At 47.8% G+C, this 25,964-nt stretch overlaps 1 protein-coding gene across 1 annotated transcript; it reads right to left on the bottom strand.

Moving 5' to 3' along the window:
• Window positions 1–19,179: 19,179 nt before the first annotated feature.
• FOXF2 (forkhead box F2) lies at window positions 19,180–25,036 on the bottom strand (the record flags this gene model as incomplete). Its single annotated transcript, XM_081087607.1, has 2 exons — window positions 19,180–20,074; window positions 23,833–25,036. The coding sequence occupies 2 exons, from the start codon at window positions 25,034–25,036 to the stop codon at window positions 19,908–19,910; spliced, it is 1,371 nt and encodes a 456-aa protein (XP_080943733.1). The 3' UTR covers window positions 19,180–19,907.
• Between the last annotated feature and the right edge of the window lie 928 nt (window positions 25,037–25,964).

Raw genomic sequence — 25,964 nt, 5'->3', positions numbered from 1 at the left:
AAGATTGAAATCATATTAAGCATCTTCTCTGACCATATATATAAAACTGTAAATCAGCCTGGCCAGCATGGCTCAGTGGTTGAGTGTTGACCTATGAACCAGGAGGTCATGGTTCAGTCCCCGGTCAGGGCACATGCTCGAATTGTGGGCTTAATCCCCAGTGTGGGGCATGCAGAAGGCAGCCGATCAATGATTCTCTCTCATCATTGATGCTTCTATCTTTCACTCCCTCTGCCTTCCTCTCCGAGGCAGCCGATCAATTATTATTTTTCATCACTGATGTTTCTATCTCTATTGCTTTCTTATTCTTCTCTCTGAAATCAATAAAATTATATTTTAAAAAAGAGATATATCTCCCATGCCGAAACCGGTTTGGCTCAGTGGATAGAGCGTCGGCCTGCAAACTGAAAGGTCCTGGGTTCGATTCTGGTCAAAGGCATGTACCTGGGTTGTGGGCACTTCCCCAGTGGGGGATGTGCAGGAGGCAGCTGATCGATGTTTCTCTCTCATCGATGTTTCTAACTCTCTATCTCTCTCTCTTCCTCTCTGTAAAAAATCAATAAAATATGTTAAAAAAAAGAGATATATCTCCCAAATGCAATGTGTAGACCAATAAGATTTAAAAAGAAAAAGAATCAATGAAATCACAAGCTGATTCTTCTTTCTTTATTGTCTAAAGTTTACATATGTCTCCATTTTCCCGGTCATTCCCACCCCTGGCAAGCCCCCATGGCCCCAGTGTCTGTGTCCATTGGTTATGCTAATATGCATGCATACAAGTCCTTTGGTTGACGAGCTGATTACTTGAAAAGATAAACAACACTGAAAAAACTTAAACCAGATTCCTCAAGAAAATAAAAGAGAAAACCCAAATAAATTAAATCAGAAATAAAAGAGAAGTGACACCAAAGAAATACAAAGGATTGTAACAAAATATTACAAACAACTATATGCCAACAAATTTTATAATATGAATGAAATGGATGCATTCCTAGAAACATACGATCTTTCAAAACTGAATCAAGAAGAACCAGAAACTGAATAAACAGACTGCAAAAGATGAAACTGAAGCAGTAATTTAAAAAACTCCCAACAAACAAAAGTCCTGGACCAGATGGCTTCCAGGTGAGTTTTACCAATCAAGGAAGAACTAACACCTATCCTTATTAAACTATTCCAAAAAATTCAAGAGGAGAGAAGATGCCCACTGTCATTTTAGTAGGCCAGCATTATCCTTATTCCAAAACCAGATAAAGACACTAAAAAGAACCTAAATGTAGGCCAATATCCCTGATGAGCATAGATGCTAAAATCCTCAAGAAAATATTAGAAAATTGCATCTGGCAATACATTAAAAAGATCATATAGCAGGATCAAGTGGAATTTATTATGGGGATGCAAGGTTGTTACATTATCCACAAATCAGTAAGTGTGATATAGCACCTATACAAAATGAAGGATAAACATCACATGGTCATATCAATAAATGCTGAAAAAAACATTTTATAAAATCCAGCATTCATTTATGATAAAGACTCTCAGCAAAGTGGGAATAGAGGGAACATACCTCAATGTAATAAAGGGCATATAGGACAAACCCACAACCAACATCATACTCAGTGGACAAAAACTACTAGTAAAAGCATTTCTCTTAAGATTGGGAACAAGAAAGGATGTTCACTTTCCCTGCTCTTATTCAATACTAGAGGCCTGGTGCAGAGGACCTAGGGCACCTGAGGATGTTGCTTGGATACTGACAGGGTGGGCAATAGTAGAGGAAACCCCAGAAGGCTGTCCGCAGTATCAATGGAGATAAGAAAGAGCAACAGGAATGTTCCTTTTCTGCAAAACAAACCCTTGAAATGGGTTCCCCAAGTGCCATCAGCTGGTGCTGGAAGCCCAGAACCACAGAAATTTCAGAGAAGCACTGGGCCAAGCCCTGGGCATGTCTTTGCTTTTGAATTGTCCTTTGTTATTGTTTAGCTTTTGTCTGCATCTATTCTCTCTTGGTGTAAAGGTGAGACAGCAAGGTGTGCCCCACAGTCACAGCCTGGAAGCCCAGTTCCAGCACTTACTTGCTCTGTGGCCATGGCAGCTTAGCTACTGCTCTGAACCTCACTTAGTTCATCTGTAAAAACCAGCTGATCACACCCACCTCTGGGTGGCAGCCATGCCAGCTATGGAACAGCTGCTCTGTAAGGGTTGTTTAGCTGTTCGTATATGACTCTGGGCTGGGAGGATAAGTTACAGTGCAGAGCTGTAGGCTGGGCATTTTGGAAGGAAAGCTGGATTTTGAGTAAAGAGGAGAAAGACACCATGCTCCGTGCCTCGCATAGAGGTTCCCTGAAGGCTGCAGCGGTAGGACCTGGTCAAATGACCCTATAGCCCTCTCCCCGCTAGAGCGATTGACTTGGACTTCTGCTTAGAGGGGAGGCTTGGGAGGCATTTCACGGTGATGACTGTCTCATCTTGGTGCACCCTGTCCTCTCCAGTGCTGGGAAGCCTGATCCTGATTAGACTTCTCATGGGTGGTCCATCTTCCAGGGCCTCGGGGCTCCTTTCTCTTTGGTGGTAGATGACACTGGCAGGCTTGGTTTTTCCAGCTATGAGAAGCCACATGCGGTAGAAATTTGAGAGTGGCTTTTCTTCACTGTACAATCAGCATCAACTGCCTTCCTGTTTACCACTATGGACAGTGACTCCCCGAAACACGGGGTGTCCCTGCTGACCCCTGGCTGCCTCTCTGTGCCTGGTCTGAGCAGACTGGGTAGCTCATGCAGTGCCTGACCCCTCACTCACATGGACTCCCTGGTATGGGCTGATGAAAGTGGTCAGTCAGGGTGTTGTTGTTTTATGCACATTATTAAAAGTTCCTCCTGTAAAAACAATCAACAGATACTTGGAATACTTAGCATGATGAAAAGAGAGTGGGTTTTGAGCCTCATAAGCTTGGGTGCAATTCCAGGCTGCACCAATGAGCATGGAAATAAGAGCTCTGTGTCCTTGGGCAAATTACTTGCCCATTCTGAGCCTTGTTTTTCCTTATCCATAAAAATCTACCTGACCGATTTATTTGGAAAAAGAATTTTTTTAAATGTATATAAAAACACCTACTATGATATCTAGCACATATAAGTATTCAATAATGGTGATTAGTATAAACATAAAATTATATATATAAATGTAACAACTTGTGAATTACTCATTTTTCTTGCCAGGTGAAAGTAGACGTTTTCTGTCACTTGCATCAGCCAAAACACTTGTGATCCCGTGAATCTGGGAGTTGTACCAAACCTTGGCATCAAACACAGTTTGAAACACTCCCCCATTCTGTTCTGTTACTTGAGATCCTTAGTTGGGCCCGCTAATTTCAGAGGAGATTTCTGTTCTGAAAGCCCCTGAAATGGGTTTTTGTCCTCTGGTTACAGAGGTTCAGGGCCAGGAAGAAGTTGTGAGACGACGTGGCCCACTCTCTCCTTTGCTTTCAATGACAGACCCAGACAGAAGTAGCCAGTGAAGGTGAACAGGAAATCATAATCATGACTTAAATGTATTGAGCATTTACTACGAATTATCTGAATTAACAGAGTAAATGAACTTTTATCAAATTCTCTTATTTAATCTTCACAACAGCCTGTTTCATTCCCATTTTTACTGATGAACAAATAGATACGCTCAAGTCTTTGGTCTTCAACTCACCCGTTTTGCCACCACCGCATATCACCTCTCCCCAGCTGTATGGAAGGGACCTGCACACTGCGGACGTTTACAACCTGTGTGAGAATCTGTGACAGCAGCTGACCGTGCTTCACATTCCTCTCTGCTCCGTGGGTTGGATTGTCTGTCTCAAGACGTGTTATTTGCACACTTTCTGGCAGCCTTGCCAGGGCCTTGCTGTGATTGGCAGTACAACAGCTAAGGAGGAAACACTGTTTAAGATGAGTGACAGTGGACGCCTCCCTGATTACAAGAAGTGGAAAGAGCAAAGGCTGGGCCGGGAGCGCACATTGTCCGCACGCAGGTGCCCACCCTGGCAGAGTGCTTCCTGGAGACCATGGCCCCGCCCAGCTGGGCTCAGACTTCAAACCACAAGGAGGATGATGAGATCGAGGTGGAAGCCAACAGCTGCTTTGAGGACGATGAGGATGAACCCAGCAACTATGAGTCCTGGCCCCATGACCCCCACATCTCTCAAGGCCCAGACTGTGCAGGCTCTCAGGCACATCCTGATGCCAGACCATCTCAGAGAGGAGGGGCCCCACTCGTGCTGGTCCGGGTCCCCAGCCCTGTCTGCTGCCCCGCTGGCTGGAGCTAGAGATTTGGGGTTCCAGCTCATGAGTGGATTAACTTGTGGTCACCTCTTATCTCTGCTTTGGAAATGAAATATAATGACTTTATGAATAGAATAGAATAGAATAGAATAGAATAGAATAGAATAAAATAAAATAATAAAATAAAATAAAATAAAATAAAATAAAAAAGACTGGTGTTGCCTGTGAAAACCACACAGCCTGATTCTCATTTCTGTTCACTCCTCTCTGTTCATAAAGAAGATGGAAAAAAAAATGACAGAGAAAACTTGGCATTCAGTTCTCCAACACAATAGGAGTTAGCCATAGGACACTGATAGCCCCTCACTGACAAGTCCTTATTCAAAGCTTGCACAGCAGAAAAAATAAACCTCCATTTGCTGATGCTCCTGTCTTACAGTTAAGCTTGTCTATGTGTTCTCAATAGCAAATCATTTGTGGTGATGGTAGATCATAAGCTCAAGCTAAAATTGCCTCGGAAGAGCAGGTACTTAATAAATCGTCTAGGGGTTGATGGAGGTCTTCTCAGATTGAGGGTGGGGGATGATCTCACAGTCTCCCTCAGGAACTAGCAGTCTATTATGAAATACTAGTCTATGTTTGGGTTTACCATGGCTCTGCCTCCTCACCCTTGATGTGCAAGGTCACTGCTATGAGAAATGACTGTCCCTGATATGGTCTGATTCAGTGGTTCTCAACCTTCTGGCCCTTTAAATACAGTTCCTCATGTTGTGGCCCAACCATAAAATTATTTTCATTGCTACTTCATAACTGTAATGTTGCTACTGTTATGAATCGTTATGTAAATATCTAATATGCAGGATGGTCTTAGGCGACCCCTGTGAAAGGGTCATTTGACCGCCTAAGGGGTCGCGACCCACAGGTTGAGAACTGCTGGATTAGGGCATCTTAACTGTGTCTTAATGTGGTAATGAGTTACTCCTTTCAAACTGTATACTTGCTTTTAATTACAGCATCTAAATATTCCTATAATACTTTCACCTTTATACTGTCAAGGTTTTCCTCCTAAAGAACATTTACTAGGTGTACCAGTTAATAATGTGGGGTTTTTTCAATAGATGGAGTTACACATATGTTGATATATATGCGATTTGGTATGTATGCTATTTTGTTGTATTGACAACAAGCTTCAGAACTTCATATGTCAAATTTTCTGAAGGTGTTAACATCATAGAGATTTTTATGCTTAAAAAATGTCAAATTTCATGCCAAAAAAAAATCATTTGTGGGAAGTTTTAATTCATTACTTTATTTTGAAGAAAAAGTTATCATATACTTTGGGAAGCTAATGGTGAACATGCTCCATCTCAAGATACTTGTGAATGCTGGTTTAAACACTTTAAAAGTGATGATTTTGATGTGAAAGACAAAGAACATCCAGGTCAACTAAAAAAGTTTGAAGACCAACAATTACAAGCATTATTGGATGAAGATGCATATCAAACTCAAAAACAACTTGCAGAAAGATTAAGTGTTGCTCAGAAAACAATTTCTGATCATTTACAGGCAATGGGAAAGATTTTAAAGGAAGGAAAGTGGGTGCCACATCAACTGAACGAAAAACAAATGGAAAACTGAAAACTCATCAGTAAAATGTTGCTTCAACGGCATGAAAGAAAGTCATTTTTTGCATTGAGTTGTGACTGGTGCTTAAAAGTGGATTTATTTTGAGAATCCCAAATGCACAAAATCATGGGTTGATCCAGGTCAACCATGAACATCGACTGCAAAGCCAAATCGCTTCGGAAAGAAGACAATGCTCTGCATTTGGTGGGATCAGGAAGGTGTGGTGTATTATGAGCTTCTAAAACCAGGTGAAACCATTAATACTGATCACTACTGACAACAAATAATCAATTTGAACCACGCTTTGATCGTGAAATGACCAGAATGGGCCAGAAGACACAGCAAAGTAATTTTGCTTCATGATAATGCACCATCACACACTTCAAAGCCAGTTAAGGACACGTTAAAAGATCTTGCCTGGGAAGTATGAACCCACCCGCTGTATTCACCAGACCTTACTCCTTCAGATTAGCACTTGTTCTGATCGATGGATGACATACGCACTTTCTGAACAGCACTTCAAAAGGTACAAAGAAGTGGAAAGTTGGGTCTCCGAATATTTTGCCTCAAAACAAGAAAAAGTTCTAGTGGGACAATATCCACAAATTACCTGAAAGATGGGGGAAATGTGTAGCTAGCGATGGACATTACTTTGAATAAAGCACTTTTAATGTTTCTCTTGAAATTATCATGTTTTCTTTGATTATAAAATCCGCATTAACTGGTACACCTAGTATGCCTTTAACTGCTTCAGGCAAGAATCTGGGCCATGAATTGGATGCTAATCATAGCCCAATAGTCAGTTGTCTTGATTTTCCCCCACGTATTTTCAAATTGCTTATGGCAGACAGAACCCACAGTATTTTCATAGGCCAATTAACATCTTCATTGTGCTTATCACTTTTTTACAATTATATAGACACTGGAGGCCCAGTGCACGAATTCGTGCATGGGTGGGGGAATCTGTCGGGCCTGGCCCCAATCAGGTGGATCGGGGCTGGGCCTGTCGGGAAGAGGAAATGGGAGGTTGACCTGCTGACCCACCCCGATTGGGGCTGGGCCGACTGGGGGGAGGGGCCACGGGCAATTGGCCTACAACCCTGCCTCCACAATGGGGGTGGCAATCGGAGGTCAGGGGTCTGGGGGAGGGGCCATGAGTGGTTGGCTGGCCAGCCCTGTCCCTGATCAGAGTGGGGTGGCTGATCAGGGGTGGAGCTTGCTAGGGGGAGGGGCTGTCTGCCAATTGGGTGGTGAGAGCCCATCAAGGATGAGGCTGGCTCGGGGGAGAGGCTGCAAGTGGTTGGCCTGCCGGCCCTGTCCCTGATCAAGGTGGGGGGTGGCAATTTTGGGTGGGGCCAGGTGCAGGGAGGGGCTGCAGGAGGTTAGCCAGCTGCCCTATCCCCTATTGTGGTAGGGGGGCAACCAGGGGTGGGGTGGGCTGGGGGTAGGGGGCTGCGAGCTGATCAGGGTGGGGACCCAACAGGGTGGGGCTGGCCTGAGGGATTGGCTGTAGGAGGTTGGCCAGCAGCTGCCCCCCCCGTCCCCCATCAGGCCGGTTCACTGGCCACAGTGGGTGTTATAGTGACCAGTTGTTCTGGTCGTTATGGTGTTCTGGTTGCTGGCTTTTTATATCTATAGAGTTGGATACTTGTATTTATGTTATGTATCCTCCACCAGGCCATGTACTCTATGAGGGTGGGGCCTATGTTAGTTTTGTTGACCTCTATATTCCTAAGGTCTAGGATGCTCAAAGAGTAATGAATGGATAGACATTAGCCCTTGAGTTATGAATAAATAAACTCATAACTCCAAGTTATGGCATATATGCTCTGATATCTGTGCTTGAAATGGTCAACCTTTCCTCTTACTGTAAAGGTGGAAATCTCTTTGCAGAAGTGGGCGTACAACACTCCACAGTTATTTTCACTTATGATATGAGTCACAACTTAATTCCTTTAGTTTTAGCATTGAAAAGGCACATTTTTCTTATTCTTAAGAATATAATTATCCTTCAAAAATGGTCCTTGCAGTTGTGTCTGCTGTCAGTGACTTCACTGATTGTCCAAGAATCTTCTCAATTTCACCCTCAGTTGATTTGCACTTATGTTATCCATAGATTTCTCTTGGTAAAGAAGAATTCTGAATTACATGCATGCAACTATGTTTAAGACATGTTTTTCTGATCAAATGTATAATGAGTTCAACCAATATATTTTCTTTAACTACATTATTATTTCAATAGCATTTTAATAAGTTCAGAGGCCTAAAACCCATTAATATTATTGCAACTATTTCTTCCAATGTGTTCTGATTATAAAATTATAAAAATATATAAACTCATACCAATGTCTTCTCTTCACTCATATTTGGATGCAAATTTATATACCAAAGTTTTCTAACTGGTTGGCTGTCATTTGGATTTAACCTATAGATGTGTTTTATTTAGCCATCATAGTACCTTAAAAAGTATGAGACAATATTTAAAAATTGGGAGATTTTACATAATAATCTGGGTTTGGGAAAATCAACATATCCTATGGGTCCACACTGCCTGCAGCTAAGGGCGTCCATAGGCCATGCCTACTCCAGGTGCAGACTCACTCTGCCCTTCTCACTTCTTTTGTGTTTATTGTTTAAATTCCTGAAAGTGTTGTATTATAAGTGATTTGTTTTCTTTTTTGCAAATTTTAATTAATGTTATTTCAAAAATATTTTTATAACAATGAATAAAAGCAATAGCTTTTGAGGAACTTGTTATATGTTTCATAATTAATCTGTGCATATTCTTCTTAGTCAAATGGTACTTCCAGAATTAGTGAAAACTTTCAAATGGAAAATGGAAAATAAGAAGAGAAATGAAATGATAACAATTTAGATTGCCAGAGACTCTCTTGCTCATTCCTTTGTTAGCTAGTTGAGTTATTCTGTGTTTGACTTGTGGTTTCTAGTATTGCCAGATGTAAGAATGCTCTGGAGTAAAGAAGCGGGCAGCCCTGTTACACACATCTCCTTCTTCATCTGGGGGAGGATGAGCCATCACTGTGCTGGGACCCCTCGTGAGTCCCCTGGGGTTTGTTCAGCCCAAACTACATCTGCGTCTGAGAGGTGTGGAATTATGATAAAGTAGCTGCCATCAAGAAGTGATGTTAAAATCCGTGATAAATCCAGGGAACTCTGGGAGAATCATTTTATTAAGAGTCCCTAACAATTGCTATCATTTATTAGATGTTTTCAAAGTCAATATGCTTTGTGCACAAGAAGTGCCCTGCTGCCTTGATAGGTATCCCATCCTCTCTCTTCCTGTGCAGTACAGACCCGGCCTGGAGTTATCCATATTCATTCGAAGCTTCTCCTTCATCTTGGAGTGTAGATCTGTGGCAAAACAAGGAATATTTCTTCAGGTAGATTGTATTGTGAATACTCTTACTTGGGTAATATGATCTCCCATGATAGCAGCTAACAGGAGTACACTAGTCACCAAAAGACACAGAAAGTTTAACTTGGCGAATACAAGGTGACTGTAGAGAGAAGCATGCTCTTTTTAATGATTTATAAGACTTCTTAAAAAGTGTTGAAACCGTTATAAAGTTTGACATTTTTATGCCAATAGACCAGAGTTTCTTAATCTCTGTCAACTGTATGAAATCCTGGGTAAGTAAGTCCTTGCTATGGGGCTGCCTGCACACTGTGGGACGTTTCCCGGAACCTGAAGCCTATCCACTAGCTGCCATAGTGAGCATCCTGCCCTGCAGTGTGACAAGCAAAACTGTCTTCAAAGATTGCCCTCTGTCCCCGGGGGCAAAATTGTCCCTGGTTGAGAACTACTGCTGCCCATGCTTTAAGGTCTTGTTATTTTACCAGAATGGTTCAGATTTTGTCTTCCAAGATCGCAAAACTGTGTTTCCTCATTGGACCTCTGAAGGGCAATGGCCACACTTTCAAAATCAAAGCCGAGAGCCTGCTTCCTCTCCTGTGTCTTTGTTAAGCTGCCCTATTGCCTCGGGTTGAATCACTGCTTCAGTCCTAGCCTCTTTCCCTTTTATTAAAATAATAGAAGACCTAACTCCTAAGGCTCACTGAGGACTAAGTGAGATAATATGTGTGAACTGGCTGCTATATCTTAGTGCTTGGGTTCTTCTCATAACTGCCCTCTGGGCACGCCTGTTAGCTCCTACACAGAAGGATCTGTTTGGGGTTCAAGCACAACAGTGGAACAACAGTGTCCTGTCTCCACCTGTAAGCAGTCAACCTTGGCTACTGGGCTATCCAGACAAGGACACCTGAAACTCCTCTCTCCTCAGAACTGGGCAGATTTGTTATAAACTCAGAGAGTGAGGACTGACCTCACCTGAATGGTAATGTGAGGACTCAGAGGCCAGGCCCAGCACCTGTCATCAGCCCAGGCCCAGGCTTGTCTTAGCACCCACCCACATGCTCTGCTCCTGAGATTTCCATCCTATATAATAAAAGGCTAATATGCAAATTGTCCCCTCGACCGGGAGTTCAACTGGGAGTTCGACCAGGGGGCAGGGCTGGCTAGCCAACTGCCCACGGCCCCTTCCCCTGCTGGCCCTGCCCTCAATTGGTCCCCCCGACACCCTAATTGGCCAACCACCCATGCACGAATTTGTGCACCAGGCCTCTAGTTGTATAATACAATTCAATGGTTTCTGACTCTATAGATAAAGAAAGTGTATTTATTTTTATGATTCTTGTAAAAAATCCCAAAGCCACAAGATCATGTTTGAAGCCCCAAATCAATGACTTGCAGTTTCCCTCCGGTAATGCATTCCCCTCGAACACACAGACAAGAGGCTGCCCAGATCACTGATGTGTTCTACTGAGTCCCCAGGCTGAGGCCTGCAGCCCAAAGGAACACATCAGGCTACAGACATCCTTATCCTTCCTTCGCTGGTGCTGGAAACCTCTCCAACTTTTCAGCAGTGGATGGGATTGCTTTTAGACGGGCAGATCTGCCTTCCATTGCAGTAGGCTACAAGGACTGTTTGAATTCCTTTGCTTCAGGCTCCTCTTTTTCTTTCCAGATTTTTTATCTTGTTTGAGTAGCAGTTCAGGCAGAAGAAAATTTTTGATCAATTTCTACATACTAAAAAACACAATTTCCATGTGAATATGTGTGTTTTTAAGAAAATCCATAGCTCTCTTCAGCAAGACCTCTAAGACCTCATAAGTAAGTACAGAAGAATAAAAAGGAAACAATCAACTGGGAAATCTTTACTTGGTCTTAGTACATATCAAAATTATAATAAAGACTAGAGGCCTGTGTGTGTCGGCTGTCCCTGAGAGACGAGAGAAGGAAGGCAGCGGTCGCTTTTGAGGGGAGACTGTGCAGGGGGCTCAGTTTTCAACCTCTGCACTAGTGGACCTGCTGCACATCTCTGATGTGCGTGTGTTCATGAAAATGTAACAAAATTTAAAACAAAATAGCAAATTAGAAAACTAAAAATTAAAACATAAGCTTTCTAAGATAAGGAGGGGGAAAAAGAAAGGACGAGGCAGCTTGCAAACATATTCAGGGTGGGGGTTTATAGTTGTTTATATGGAAAATAACACAATATTTAATAAATAATAATATAAGAATAAACTGTGATTCATGTACTCACAACTGTAAACCTTTTTTTGCCCCCACCCTGCATTTAACTGCAGAGAAGAAGCCGGGTGAGGAAAGAAGGGTAGAGCCAGAATGCAAAAGTAACACCAAACAGAGCTCTATGGTTATGGAGGAGTGAGGGTGGGCTTGAGTTCGGAAACTTTCCTGTGGCCAAAGCTAAGAGTGAGCCGTGACCATCACTTATGTGACTCAGAGCCCTTGGTTAGAACCGGTGCTTAAATTGGTACTTATAGGATGCCACGATGGAGCAGGACATATTGTTAACAACCCTTCTCCAGTAAACATGCTAGTGAGAATGGAATAGCTGTTCCCTGTAAGGTCCCTCAGTGTGGGCTTCAGGCTAATGCCCAAATATGACACAGAGGGACAACTCTGTATGTGTGAAAAATTCTTTCCCAAGTTCTTAGCTTTCTGGTGGGCTGATGGGCTGGTGAGCTAAGGATGGAATGTAGAATGGATGGACTGCATGTTGCTGGGTAATCTCTTATAAATGTTATGTTTTTAAACTAGCTTTTGCTGCCCTGATTGGTGCAGCTCAGTTGTGCTGAGTGTCATCCTGTGCACTGAGAAGTTGCCAGTTCTATTCCTAGTCAGGGCACATGCATGAGTTGCAGGCTTGATCCCTGGTAGGGGCCATGCAGGAGGCAATTGATTGATGTATCTCTTTCATCAATGTTTCTCTATCTCCCCCTCTCCCTTTCTCTCTCTCTAAAAATCAATTTAAAATCTTTAAAAAGAAAACAAAATAGCTTTTGCTAAGATTTGAACAATAGAGATTAAGGTTATAATCTCTGGCAAAAACCTCAGTGTAGTGACCCTGACTTGTTCATAAGGGGCAATTCCATACACTTGGATGATCAGCCACAGCCTGTGTCAGCTGTCTGCACAGAGAATTATAACATGGTGAGTTTTTCTCTCATATAGAGAGGCATGAAGGGAAAAGTGTTCCATTTTCTCACCTGTCCAGGGCAGGCCTCAGAAAACTCCTGACAACCTGTAAAGCCAGGCTTTTTCTCAGAAGAGGCAGGGCTATGCCTGATGCAGGAAGCTACGATGGTGAGCCATGTGTTTACAGAGTCAAATCTCCTTGGACCACAAGCTCTCACATCAATCAATATTTTGACTTAGCAAAGCCCACTCCGTATCAGTTAATCAGTATCATATCCCACTTTCCCACGTTCCTCTGTCAGTCTGGCTGCGCTCTGAAGGTGGGTGTGAGTATACAGATCTGCCAACATCAGGTGCCTGGGACCCCAAGGGGAGGTGTGCATTTTGCTGTAAGTCCACCTGGTCACAGGCTGTAGCGTGGTGAGGGTCACAGCTGCCTGGAGAGTGCAGGGAGGTTCAAGAGCTTTAGGGGGTGCTTATGTGCCAAAGGGAAGCTGAAGAATTTAATCAATCTGTGTAGCCATTTGCTGCTTCATATATCACAAAGCAGAGGAGTTAATGTCCTAATGACACGCTCTTCATTCTTAAAGGCTGTGTTCGTCTGTGGTGGCCACTTGCACTGAAATCCATGGAAAACACGGGTCCCTCAGTGGAGGTTAATAATGCCTGACGATCTTCCCAGGAGCTGAGCAGGTTTCTGTGATCATGGACAATTGCTGCAGTGGCTTAAACAGAGTGACAAGCTGAGTCACTGGACTGTAAACAGGTCATGGGGAATGTCTGGGTTGGTCTTGAGTTTCTCATGGTGCCGAGGGGGGAGCCTTGGGGATTGGGCCCTAGTGCAGGGATAGAGGAGCCAGGTCCCTGCAGGGCTGTGGCTGGAGGGCAGGGCTCTCCCACAGGCCCTGACTTCTCCCCTCTCGGAGGAAATGCAGCAGACATTTAAATATTTCCAAACCAAACAAGACGCCCTGAAGGATTCTCCTCCTGTGGCCCCATCATCTGCCTCAGCCGGATTTGAAAATATCAAACAAGCAGTGACAGAGGCAGCGGGCTAGGAGGAGGACTGGCAGGAAGACAGGCCAACAAAGGCCGTCGCCGCCCCTTGCTGAGCATCTGCCCTGAGACTGCAGGCTGTGTTTCAAAACTGCAGGGGCAGGAACGCAGGGTGGGCTTCCAGCCACAGTCCAAAGAGGGTTGAGGTCTCCCACCCTTTCTCCACAGTAAAAAAAAAAAAAAAAAAAGCTGGGGTGGCCTTGAAAATTTCAATTTCTCTTACCAGTTCTTTTTCACTGGGGCACACTTGCTTAGATATTTAATTCCCATTTCTTCGAGAGCATCCTTGTACCCTAATTTATTCTAAAAAGCCTCTTCATGCTCTTTCCTGCCCCAGTGGTTCAGTCAGATTTAACATTTCACCTGGGCTTTGCTGGTACAGGAAATAGAAATCCCAGAACCAAACCTCCCACTCCTGCCCGCAGAACCTGCTCGGAAATTCTGCAAAGCCTCATCTAATGTCAGCACTGAACGTGGGGAAGGAAAATGAAAGTTGTAACTGCAGCCTGTTCTACATGTGATTTTTAATAGAATTGTGGTTTCTCTTTTTCTTTTGTAATCTTGTTTTCCAAATTAAAAATCCCCCAGTGACTCAGCCTCTGCCTGGTCTGAGAAATAGTCCTGCAAGATCAGCAGGAGCATCATCCTGGGAGAAGGCCTGGCTTCGGAGGCACATGGACATCCAGGAAAACGGCAGTCCTAGCAAGCACTGGCCCCTCTTGAGGCGCCTGCAGACCTTGTCTCCTCCAGGCCTGCAGGGAGGTTTCAGTGGTGTAGACTGGGCCTTGGGTGATTTATGGGCCCCTGGGTGGATGCCCTCATACATGCTGTGTGCATCACATGCATCGCCAGGGTGGATGGCATGGATGCCCTGGCACGTTGGGCATGGCATGCCTAACCTTTCAGCAAAGCCTTTCCCACTCCAGTTGCCACCCCATCCTCTCCTGACCACTCCATTCAGATGTGTGAAGTCCAGTGGGTTCGGGTTAGGGTTTCAACCCTCTCCGTTACTGGCTGTGTAGGGGTGAACAAGTTTGCTCATCTAGGAAGTGGCGTTAGCACTGTGAACCTTATAAGACTATTTGAAGAACTGACAGATCTTGCGTGCAAGTTAGCAGAGTGCCTGATGCACAGGGAACCACACACAGCTGCTTCTTAATGTTCGTAATACTATGGGAACCACGCAGTCTTCCCCAGCTCCAAAGGGAAATAGCTTCCCCCCCACCCCATCTTACTTCTCTCCAGGAGGTGTGATCCTGGGTGCAGGGCGTTGTCTGATCAGTTTCAGGAACAACATGGCCTCCCACAGGGGACTGGGGAGCCACCTCAGAGGCTTTGCCCAGAAGAGCACAGGCTGGCTGCAGCTGGGGCTTCCCCACATGCCGGCTCTGGAGTCTTTGTAGCTGAAGGAAACAAAACCTAGCCACTCGAGCAAGGGGACATGCACCACTGCCTCACCAGGCCTCTGCCGGGGGCTTTCCCTGGGCCTCACCTCCATCTCCTCCATGAGGAAGCAATGTAAGCATGACAATAATGGCTTCACAGGCCACGGGAGGGACACTTGGGAAGGGCTTAAGTAATGGGAGTGGGGAGGTCCTGGATAAAGTGCAAATGACAGTGGCTAGAGACCCCAGTGTGGGGTGGGGGTATAAATAAGAGGGTGGAGTGGGAGATAAACTAAACTTTCTCTGTAGATGAGAGCTTGCTTTGGGGAGCAAGAGATGAAAGGGTACCCTAGTGATCACCAGGGGAGAGAGGAAAAGGTCTTCCATTCCACATGTCCTGGGGCTCACACTCAGTCAAATTCAAAGTCCTGGGAGGTGGTGTGCACTTTCTGGGGAGTGAAGTCCCTGCTGGGCTCTGGCCAAGGCCCCTTGGGTGTCTTCTTATCTGTGAGACAGCCGCTCCCAGGCTGTACGGGCAGGATGGAGCCCTTCCGGAAGGAACACTGTTGAGGGCACTGGCCTCCCAGCTGCTCCTCAGACATCCTCTGGTCTCTTGCACAAACTTATGCCAAGAGGACTGGTGACTCAGGCCTGGGATGGACAGGTCCCCTGGGAACTGGAAGCTGAATATTTATTAGTCGGATTGCTGTGGACTCGGGGCGCTCTGAACTCCAAAAGGACTTCCAGGACTTTTCTTTTTCCCAGATGATCTAGACAACTATGCTGTGGCTGTCCCTGGCCCAGTGTCTACGTCTGCAGTGTTTTTCCTGCTCAGATAGTGTTTCACAGAAGCAGGTTTGGAAAAATGTATTTCCGTTCTGATAAAATATATTAAAATATATTTCCATTCTAAATAAGTTGGTGCCTGTTTTGAATTAATCACCTTGATACAAAGTAATTAGATATAAATGAATAAAGAAGAGAATTTGTCTTACAGGAAGAAAGTACTAATTCTGTTTATACAGCACAGTAGCATATACTATGGGCCTGAAGATTTTCCCCCAAAATCAGACTTCCACTTTCTAAAATGTTAACTCTTATTCTCCCTAAATTTTCTAGAAGTTGCTGCAGCAGTTCAGAAACTTTGAGCATGCACAGCTAGAGAATCCTCTTACTTCCCCAGAATCCAAGCAGAAGCCAAGTAAAACAAAAGTACGTGCGCCTTTCAACCAGTGCCTGGCGTTGGAGACTCGGAGAGATAACTGTGGCCTCAGAGGACAGCAGCCCAGCTTCGAAGGCTGCTTTGCTAACGTTGGGACAACAACCCTCGAGATACTGTTTGGATTCCTCCCCTCTAGGTCTCTCTCTCTGTCTCCCTGTGTCCCTTACTCCCTCCCCTTCTCTTCCTACCGCTCTCCTCTCTCTTCCATTCCTCCTTCCCTTTCTCCCCTAGTTCCTCCCTCCCTCCCTCTTCTTTATCTTTCTTTGTTAACCTGTCCTTCTCTCTCCCTCTTTCCTCCTGCTGCCCCCCCATCCGTATCTCTCCCTCTGTTTCTCTCTTTTCTCCCCCACCCACCATGATTCTGCCTTACCGATTTGTATCTAAGGATCATTATCTGTATACACTGAGACTGTGAGACTGCAGCCCCCTTTCTTTGGCTTCTTTCTGTTCTACCCTCAAAAGATTTTATAACCAATGAAGGAATTTCTCTTCCTGCCTGCTGTAATCACCACCTCCTTTGTCTGGAGGATTCTGACATTGCTGGGTCTAAGTACCTTGACTTACTGCTCAACTGAGGCAGGCAGACTTCAATGATTACATCTGATTTTTCTTTCCTTTTGTTTTTTAATCCTCACCCAATGATATTTTTTCCATTGATTTTTAGAGAGAGTGGGAGTGAGGGGGAGAAACAGTGAGGGAGAAACATGGATGTGAGAGGGACACATCGATTGGTTGCCTCCTGCAGGCACCCAGGGCAAGGGATGGAGCCTGCAACTGAGGTACCTGCCCTTGCCCACGCGCCAACCAATGAGCCAAACCAGCTAGAGCCCATCTGACTTTTCTTTGCAGAGTTTACTAGAATAAAATAAGAGGCTTCATTGATTTGAATAAAGACAGAGAGGTTCTGTTTTCTGGTTCAGGGTTCAAAATTAGGCCTTGCTTTTCCCTAGGGGCCAATAATCAATCACAGGGATATTTGGGTGGGTAAGCTATTTTAGAAAAACCTTTTTAGATCTTTGCCTAACTAATTAATAGATAAGCCTTAACACCCACCCATTTGAACCTGGAAATATTTTTAATTCAAACTGCCTTTCTAGACCTGTGGTTTTCAAAGTGTGGTCCCTGGACCACCATCAGCGTCCCCTTGGAGCTTATTAGGAATACTAACGCGAGCTCTGTCCTATACAGACTGAATGGGAAACAGGGGTGGGCCCGGCATCCTGTGTTTAACAAGCCCTGCAAGTGATTCTGATGCACATCCTGTTTAAGAACCCCTGATTTAGAGTGAAGACCTCCTTTATGCCTGCGATGTCAGATGCAAAGTTCTTATATGTGATGTTGGGAAAACCATATGAAACAAACCGAAACCCCTGATAGCCACGACCTAGTGCAGATCTGTAAGTAGGATCAACATCCCCACATCATAGGGATATGGGAAAAGCACCACAAAATAGGTCTGGGGCATCTTGAAAGAACCCTGAAGCAGGGAAAAAGGGGGAAAGGAGCTGTATGTCTCTTAACGCCACTAGGGGGCGCGCTGGCCTTTCCAATGCGGTCACTCTGAGAGACGCAGCGTTTTTGTCTTTGAGGTCCTGTCATTCTCTGTATAAACAAGTTACGTTCAAGTGTTTAGGATATAAATTACGACCATGCCGGCAGCCTCGGAAGGAATGTAAACACAGCACTGTGGTCGGAGCAAACTCTGAAACTGACTTCATAATTTATAGCAGGCCCTGAGTAGCTCAGTATAAAAGAAAAAAAAAAAGCCCTATTTAACTGCAAATATGATAATGGAGACACACAAAAAAAGCTTAAATCACTGCTTAATTTTGTGAAATACAGAAAGAAAGCATAAGGATTAGGAAGGTAGTTAAGACTTTTTAAGACAAGAGTTTGACTAGGGAGACTCCTTGGCCTGAAATTCACTTGGAATACAAAAACCTGTGTGCAGATATCTACTGAGTGGTATTAAATGCCTGGTAATTGTTTGGGAGAAAGACCTTTTAGAGAACCAGGGACAAAGGAGAGTTTTCAAAAACGAAAGCAAAAACAAAACAAAAACCCAGCCCCGAGTAGGAGAGGAAACCCAAAGCGTGACTGTGACTGTGGGAGAGAATCTCTACCCTTCTTAGATCTACCCTCGCCACGGCCCGGAATTTGAAGGGCTGGTCAGACCAGATGAGGTGGGCTGGGTAAGAACAAGTCCTCCTACTGAGCGGACCCGTTTTCTCTCTTTGTCATTCATAGCTTTACCAGCCGTGCCGCTAGCACGGGGAGGCTGAGTAAGAAAGTAACAAGGGCTGTGAGGGGGTCCCTAAGAGAAAACATCAAATCCCTCCTGAAAAGGAAGGAGGCAGTATAGGGCACAAAGGAGAGAAGTGCATAGGTTAGTGGGTGCCAAAGCTAAGCAGGGTGAGCAGGGCTCTGAATTAGAGGGTGGAGACAGAGAGCTGGTACAGAACATCTTGTGAGGGTTCTGTTCCTCTCCAAGGAAATAAAAGAAACCAGGATGCTGGGTTCTGCCCACAGCCTTCCCCCTCTGGACTCTTCAGGATCTGACTACCAACTGCTAACAAAATGGGATCCGCATCCACTCCAACCTTTGACTTGCAAAGGGGAAGCAGGTCCTGTTTTTTGGCACCTAATCCTTGTTGGCTGCTCAGCCTGGCCTGTCACTCCATGCTAGTAGGTAAGAGGAAAGAGCAAAAGGCAAACTCTCCCTGAGCACAGCAAAGAGAACAAAAAGGGCACTTCATTGCTTCAAATCCAACAAATTCTTGCCTTTCATTATCTTGCCTGGTTTTCTTTTAAGTTCCTTTCAACTTCTGGTTTTTGTTTAGTCAGAAAGAGCGAGGGTGAAGGAAAGAAAGAAAGAAAGAAAGAAAGAAAGAAAGAACAGAAAATGTTCCTTCTTCTCCTTCTCTTCTGAGAAGACCCACAATCAGAATCTGGCCTGTGTTACTCAAGGCGCAGACCCCACACCATGTCAATTACACAACTTGGGGGGAGAAGTGTAGAGTTGCATTGCTGGCTGGTGGAGACAACCTGGCTATTTGAGGATGCCTCGGAGGAAATAGTTCCCTAAAATAACTATTTGTTACATACATTTTATTGAAAACATTTTACATCAAAATAGTTTGGAAAACTGTAAAAGTATACATAAGTGCAAATATATCCTCCTTTTAAAATACAAGTGTGAGTATACATGAGATAAAAATATCTTTAAAATACCGTGGTAGAAAATAACCTTGTAAAAAACGTTGTATTGTCACAATACTGAAAACCCTGTTCTTAAACTACACACATTGTTTCTAAATACTTTCTTAATACTGTTCTTTGGCATTTCTATCCAAAGGTAGTGTTTGGCAAAACAGAACTCCTTCCTTAGGTAGGCAATGAGATGCAGCTTTCTTGAAATCTTGCGTTTAGCACTGCCTTTTTGAAAAGCACATACATTTTTATAGACAAAGAAAAACACACAGACAACTTGTCTGCATTTTTCAGACCCTGATTACTGAAGGCAACGAAGATCCCAGAGTTAAATGCTTATGTTTTTCATGTGGTAACTTTTTACCATCTTCGCTAAGAAGTTGAGCTCTCAGCTCTTCCCCTCGGTGGAGCCTGCACACATTTAGGACATTACCATGCCAGGGCTTGTCCTTCTACCAATGGTAGATCAGTGTCAGTGAACACACAGGCCTGGGGATTCTAAGTGAATGGTGTGCTACTTACAGCTATGGGGTGCACTTTATGTGAGTCCACCTCAGTTCACGCCCTCCCTCCCCCCAAAGGAGAAAGTGGCCTTGGCATAGCCTGTCTCCCTCCATTCACATGACACAGGGTTTAATATCCTGACAGACGCTCTGGTGATGGTGGTGGTGATAGTATGGCCCACTAGCAGAGGGATGAAAAGAAGAAATGCCGTTGAAGTTGAGGACGAAATCTTTTCTGTCACACACTGGGGTAGAGTGATGCTGGTACCGAGGCAGTCCCACTGAAAGAAGGAAGAAAATAAAAACTCTCTTCAGAAACAAATTTGCCCAGGTGAGGATGGAGCCTGTTAACTTTCAAATTTTAACTTAATTGGTAACTTAACTGGAATCTTATTAAGGTCTATTGCTATAAACCTGGTAGAGGAAACCTAGCTCTGGCAGTTTCTCAGAGTTTTAAACGATAGGTCATAGGACAATTCTGGAATCATTAAATTTTGTTTTGATGTAACCACAAATACAGAGCCACAGAGTGCCTGTTCCCCCTGTAAAACAGGCTCTTTTTTTAAAAATCCTCGTCTGATGATATGTTTTACTGATTTTAGAGAGAGGGGATGGGGGGAGAGAGAGAGAGAGAGAGAGAGAGAGAGAGAGAGAGAGAGAGAGAGAGGCATCTCTATCCATCAGTTGCCTCCGTATGGGCGTCCAACTGCAAGCTACAGCTCGGTATGTGCTGGCAACCTTTCAGTGCATGGGAGGGTGCTCTAAACAACTGAGCCACACCGGCCAGGGCTACACAGGTTCTGTGCCTAAATTCCCCTATTAGTCCTCACAGAGGAGCAGGGACACTGGGACAATCCCACCCAGTCTCTTGTTCCAGGTCTCTGAGCACAGGGCTTCTTCCAGAACCCAACCCCCCACACCAGAAACACTAGTGTCCCCCTCACATTTTGTTTCCCAACTAACTGGCGGGGTCAGAAAAGCAGGCCACAGCAGGGATATTTCCTGTGCCTTAAGGAGGGACAGAAAACAACCCCAGCACTAGAGACAGGCTGGGGAAAGATAGCATACATCTTCGTCTTCCTAGGTCCTGAATGCCTTACACTTCCTCTAGAAGGCCAACACTCGACGGAGCAGATAAAGCCCTCCCACAAGAGCTCAGCTGGAGATCCTGCTACCCGCGGGGAGTCTGGCAGTGCAGGGAGGCCCTCAGAGAGAATGGAGAAGGCCCGCACTCCTCTTCCCCGGGGCTGCTCCTCGTCCAAGAACCGGAGCCACTGGGCGCCAACCAGCCACTGCCCTTTGCTTTTGCTTTCTCCTTGTGTGCGAGCCCTGGGCGCAATGGGCCAGGGGTGTCTGTCTCGAGCTGGGACCTGGGCTCCTCCCGTACAGAGCCTGTCTCCGGGCCAGGTTGGGTTAAGCCTGTTGGCCTGAGTCTTTCTAGTAACCCGTGCGGTGTGGGAACCATAAGGTGCACATTGGTGCCAGACCTGATTCCGTTTTTGAGTGCGTGAAAATCAGAACTGTCGGCTGCTGCGCTTGTGCCCTGCTCGCATCGCCTGGGCCTGGCTGCATCCCAGCTCTATCGAGAAGTCAGGTTGCTAGATAGCTGGCCACTCGGCCTACGCTATTGCCGGGTGACACCTAATGTTGCCAAACATGCGCTGTAGTGCTCTCAAAGCAGCAACCACGCGTCCCCGACGTGCGCGCGTGGCTCTGCACACAGGTGCGCTCGCCCAGCAAGTGAGAGCGCGGAGCAGCGCCAGGGCGAAGTCGCTGGACCCCTGAGCGAGCGCTCACACCTCCACGAAAGACCGCGGCCAGCGCTTTCAGGTGACGGGAAGTATGATAAAAGCCCTGGCTCCTTTCTGAAAGGCTCAAAGGATTTACCGAAGGGTGCAGAGCCTCTCTGAGCACCACCAGGGCCTTGGCCGCCCTATCCCGAGTGGGAAGGCGCGCACCGCGTGGGAGTGCTGGGGAGAGATCATGCTGTGTGTGCGCGCGCGCGCGCGCACGCGATCGCTGGGGTTGGGGTGCGCCTGGGTCCCACAGCCTCAGCCCTTCTTGACCTCCCCGCTGCTTCTCTCTTGGCTTGGGCTTCAGACTCTCAGTAGGCCCCGGTCGGGAAGGCGGCACATTCCCAACCCGCAGGCCGACGCGCACCGCCGCCTGCGAGATGCCAACAAGCACTGGGGCAGCGGGTAATAGTTCAGAGGTACGGGAGCCAGAGGGCCCGGGAGGAAGGCGCAGAGAGTCCCGTTCTGGCTTGGGCCGAGCCATGGCCTCCTAGGCATTTCCAGAGGTCATTCGAGGCTCCCCGGGGAGGCGAGGCCCGCTTGCTCCGTTCTCTCCAAGACAAAGAGTTGTGTTTCCCGGCCCCCGCATTTTGGGGGGCGTCTGCGTGCCCCCTGAGTGTGGGGTGGGGAGAGGACGGCCACTCAGAAGAATCAGAAGTCTCTTTCCTGAGTGTTTTCTTGTTTTTGATATTTAAGGTACTTCTTCACCGCGGCTGCGAGGCCTCAGAGCCTGAGTTCACGTTGGGCAGGCCCTGCCAGGACTCCAGTGGACAACTGGGCTCCGCCTGGGGTGGGCGGTGATTGACAGCCAGTCCTCGGGGATTAAAAAAATAAGAGGGGAGGGTTGTCTGTATTGGTTACTTGCAGAAATTCCCATAAAATTGAACAAGACTCTGCTTTCAGTGGGTTAAGTCAGGCTAAAATCCTCTCCGGTGTGGTCCTGCCGAGACTGTCTTTGTTTAGTTAACCTCTGAGACCCGCATTTAAAAGGCCTATTTGGGAAATTTCACCATTCAGGGAATCAACATGTTTTGCCCATTTCTGGGCTTCCCTTCTCCCCTCATGCTCTTAGGGCACACGATTCACGAACATATAATGTATGCATTATCCTTCCTTCCATTTTCTAATTGGGGGTGGGGAGGCAAATGTAAGCCAGAGCACCAGTTGATGGGCAGCCCAGCCGGATTTTAATCTGCAGCTGGGGTGCCCCAGAGGAGGTTAATATAAGAGAGTTCGGCATAACCGGTTTGGCTCAGTGGATAGAGCGTGGGCCTGCGGACTGAAGGGTCCCAGGTTCGATTCCGGTCAAGGGCATGTGCCTTGGTTGCGGGCACATCCCCAGTGGGGAGTGTGCAGGAGGCAGCTGATCGATGTTTCTAGCTCTCTATCCCTCTCCCTTCCTCTCTGTAAAAAAATCAATAATATATATTTTTTTTTAAAAAAGAGAGAGTTCATCTCCACTTTCTTGATAAACCTGGCTAAATATTTAAAGTTCTTCTCCATCCTATCTGTCCCCTCCCACTGACCATTTTGGCAAGTCAATAAATTTTCATATTCCTTGACCAACACAATTTACACCAGCAACACAAGTGTTGTCCAAGAGGCAGGCATTTCTCAAGGGAGTCATAATGTGGACCTCAGGTCCTGCTGACCTAAGACAGACTTAAGTGTCACGAAGGTGGGTCAAGATCTGTGTGGGGAGGCAGGAGACTTAACAGCCTGTGAAAGATCCTGGCATCCCACTGCTTTCCTCTCAGCCCTTCTCTTCCTCTCAACACCTTCTCAGGTGCAGCTCCTCTCAACCTACACCCTCAGAATACAGAACTGTCCTTCTGATATTTTCTTTTGGGCAAATTACAACCAAACAAAATTTACAAATGACACGAGGAAGCAGCTACAGCTCCTTGGCCAAAGTCCCCCAAAACCACATGCTTTCTCTCTAAGCTAAGTCAGGCTTGAGACTTGAGACCTGCAGTCCATAAGGTCACCAGAGACCCTAGGCTGGCGACTTTGCACCATCCTCCTAGGAATGTAAATTCGAGAGGCCCACCTCTGGGCTAAGGGTATGGGGGAGGACGGTATGAACCTAATCCTCTTCCCTCCATGAATAAAGTGCCAGCTTCCCCCAGCATCAGCTTCTCCCAGCGCCTTCAGACCCCCTAGGCTGCCGAGATCCGCTGCAAGTTGCAGTAGCCTTGGAGCCTGGAGGCCTAGAGGCGACGCCCCCAACGGGCGCAATCCGTTACCTGACAGCTCTTCGCGGGCGTTCTGGTGCAGGTAGCTCTGCTCCAGCGAGTAGGAGGACATGCTGGAGTGCAAGCCTGCGGAGGCCGCGGGGTTGCTGCTGGGCGTCAGAGCGGCAGGCTGCTTGAGGTAAGGCGAGGCGCCGGGAGAGCCCCAATGCGCCCCTGGGCTCGTGTAGGGCGAGTGGCACTCGATGGCGCTCGCCAGGGCAGGGGACGAAGGCACAGGGCTGCTGCTGCTGTCCGGGCCGTAGTCCCCACCGCCGCCGCTGCCCCCGGCCGTGCCTACACCCCCAGGCCCGGCGGGCACGGGGCAGCTGGCCATGTAGGTGGAGCCCGGGTTGGGTGACATGTGCGGGACGTGGTGGTGGTGGTGGTGGTGCGGGTGTGCGTGGCCCGGCGCACCCGCGCTAGCGTCGTAGCCCCCGGGCATCATGTCAAGGCCGCCGTAACCGCCTTGTCCGTGGCAGCCGAGCGGCGCTGACGGGGGTGCCTGGAAGTCGAAACTCTGGGGCAGCAGCGAGGCCCCGAAGCCCAAGCCACTCACCACGCGGTGGTACATGGGCTTGAGCGCCTGGCACTTCCTCCTGAAGCCGCGCGGCCGGCGGCGGAACGAACCCTCCTCGAACATGAACTCACTGGCGGGGTCGATGGTCCAGTAGTGCCCCTTGCCGGGCCGCCCCAGGCCCTTGGGCAGCTTGATGAAGCACTCGTTGAGCGAGAGGTTGTGGCGCACGGAGTTCTTCCAGCCCTGGTAGGCGCCGCGGAAGAAGGGGAAGCGCGCCTGCAGGAACTGGTAGATCTCGCTGAGCGTCAGGCGCTTGCTGGGCGAGCTCTGGATGGCCATGACGATGAGCGCTATGTACGAGTAGGGCGGCTTCTCCGGCCGCCGCAGCCCGGAGCTCGCCTTCTTGGAGACCCCGCTCCCGGCGCCCACGCCGCCGCTACCGCCGCCGCCGCCGCCGCCGCCCGCGCTCTTGCAGGCAACCGCGGAGGCGCTGGCGCGGTTGGAGGAGGAGGAAGAAGAGGAGGAGGAGCAGGAGGCGGACGAGGAGGACGACGTCGAGGTGGTCTCCGGGGTGGCGGCTGCGGACGGCGGGCTCATCAAGGCGGCCTGGAGCGCGCCGGGAGCCGGGCTGCACGCGCGGCGGAGCGGAGCGGGCGGCGGGCGCGGTGGGGGCGGCGGCGGCCCGCCCTCGGTGGTCATCTGGGACCCCGGAGAGAGGCCGGGCCGCGAGGGCGGGCCCGGGGCCGGGAGCGGAGGCGCCGGAGCGGGGTTGGCCCAGAAGCCCGGCGAGCGCCCTAGCCCGCCACCCGGGCTGTAGCCGTGACCGCTCCGAGCCAGCGCTTCGGTGTCGACTCCCTCAGCTCAGCTGGGGCTTCTGGAAGCGGCGGCGGCGGCGGCGGGCTGGAGGCAACGCCCGGCGCATCACTCCCGCGAGCCTCGCGCTCCTGCCTTAAGCAAGGGCCAGCCGGGCTGCAGAGCCGAAGTGGCCGGGCGCCGGACAGCTGAGCCCGCGAGCAGGGACTGTGGCGGGGACCTGGGGGACGAGCCCGATGCCTCCCTTCAGGAGCGCTCCTCGCTCTGTCTCTTAGACTTCCTCCCTCCCGCCGCTCCCCACGGCCGCCCTTCCTCCCTCCCTCCCTCCCTCCCTCCCTCCACCCCTACCCCGCCCTGTCCCCTCCTCGCGCCGCCGCCTCGGGGAGGGCACGCTCCTCCAGGGCCTTCAACCTGCCCCCTACTCCCAACCTGGCGGCAGGGCTCCTCTCTTATCTCCTTCCTCGTCCTACAGGGTCCCCCTCGGTCTTTCAATTCCTCTCAGGGCCTCTTTCCCTCTCCCCACCCACCTTCCTTAAAAGGAGGCGATCATAGACTATTCCCCTTTTTGCTAGGATGACCCCCACCCCAAGCAAACCTCGACCACCTATGGCTTTAAGAAATATTCCTTTTGCCCCTTACAGCACCCTGGCCGCTTATCCCAGACACTAGCTGACCTCAGTGGATTGGACCTATCGCTCCTCTCCTTCCTCCTCCCCCTTCTCCTCCTTCTCCCCATCTTCCCTCCCCTTTCTCCTTACTCTCCCCCCTCCTGCTCCTCCTCCTCCTCTTCCTCCTTGCCTGTCCCAGGCCGAGT

The sequence above is a fragment of the Myotis nattereri genome (genome assembly GCF_964212035.1).
Source record: "Myotis nattereri genome assembly, chromosome: 3".
Taxonomy (NCBI): domain Eukaryota; kingdom Metazoa; phylum Chordata; class Mammalia; order Chiroptera; family Vespertilionidae; genus Myotis; species Myotis nattereri.
This window is presented reverse-complemented; position numbering and strand designations above follow the sequence as displayed.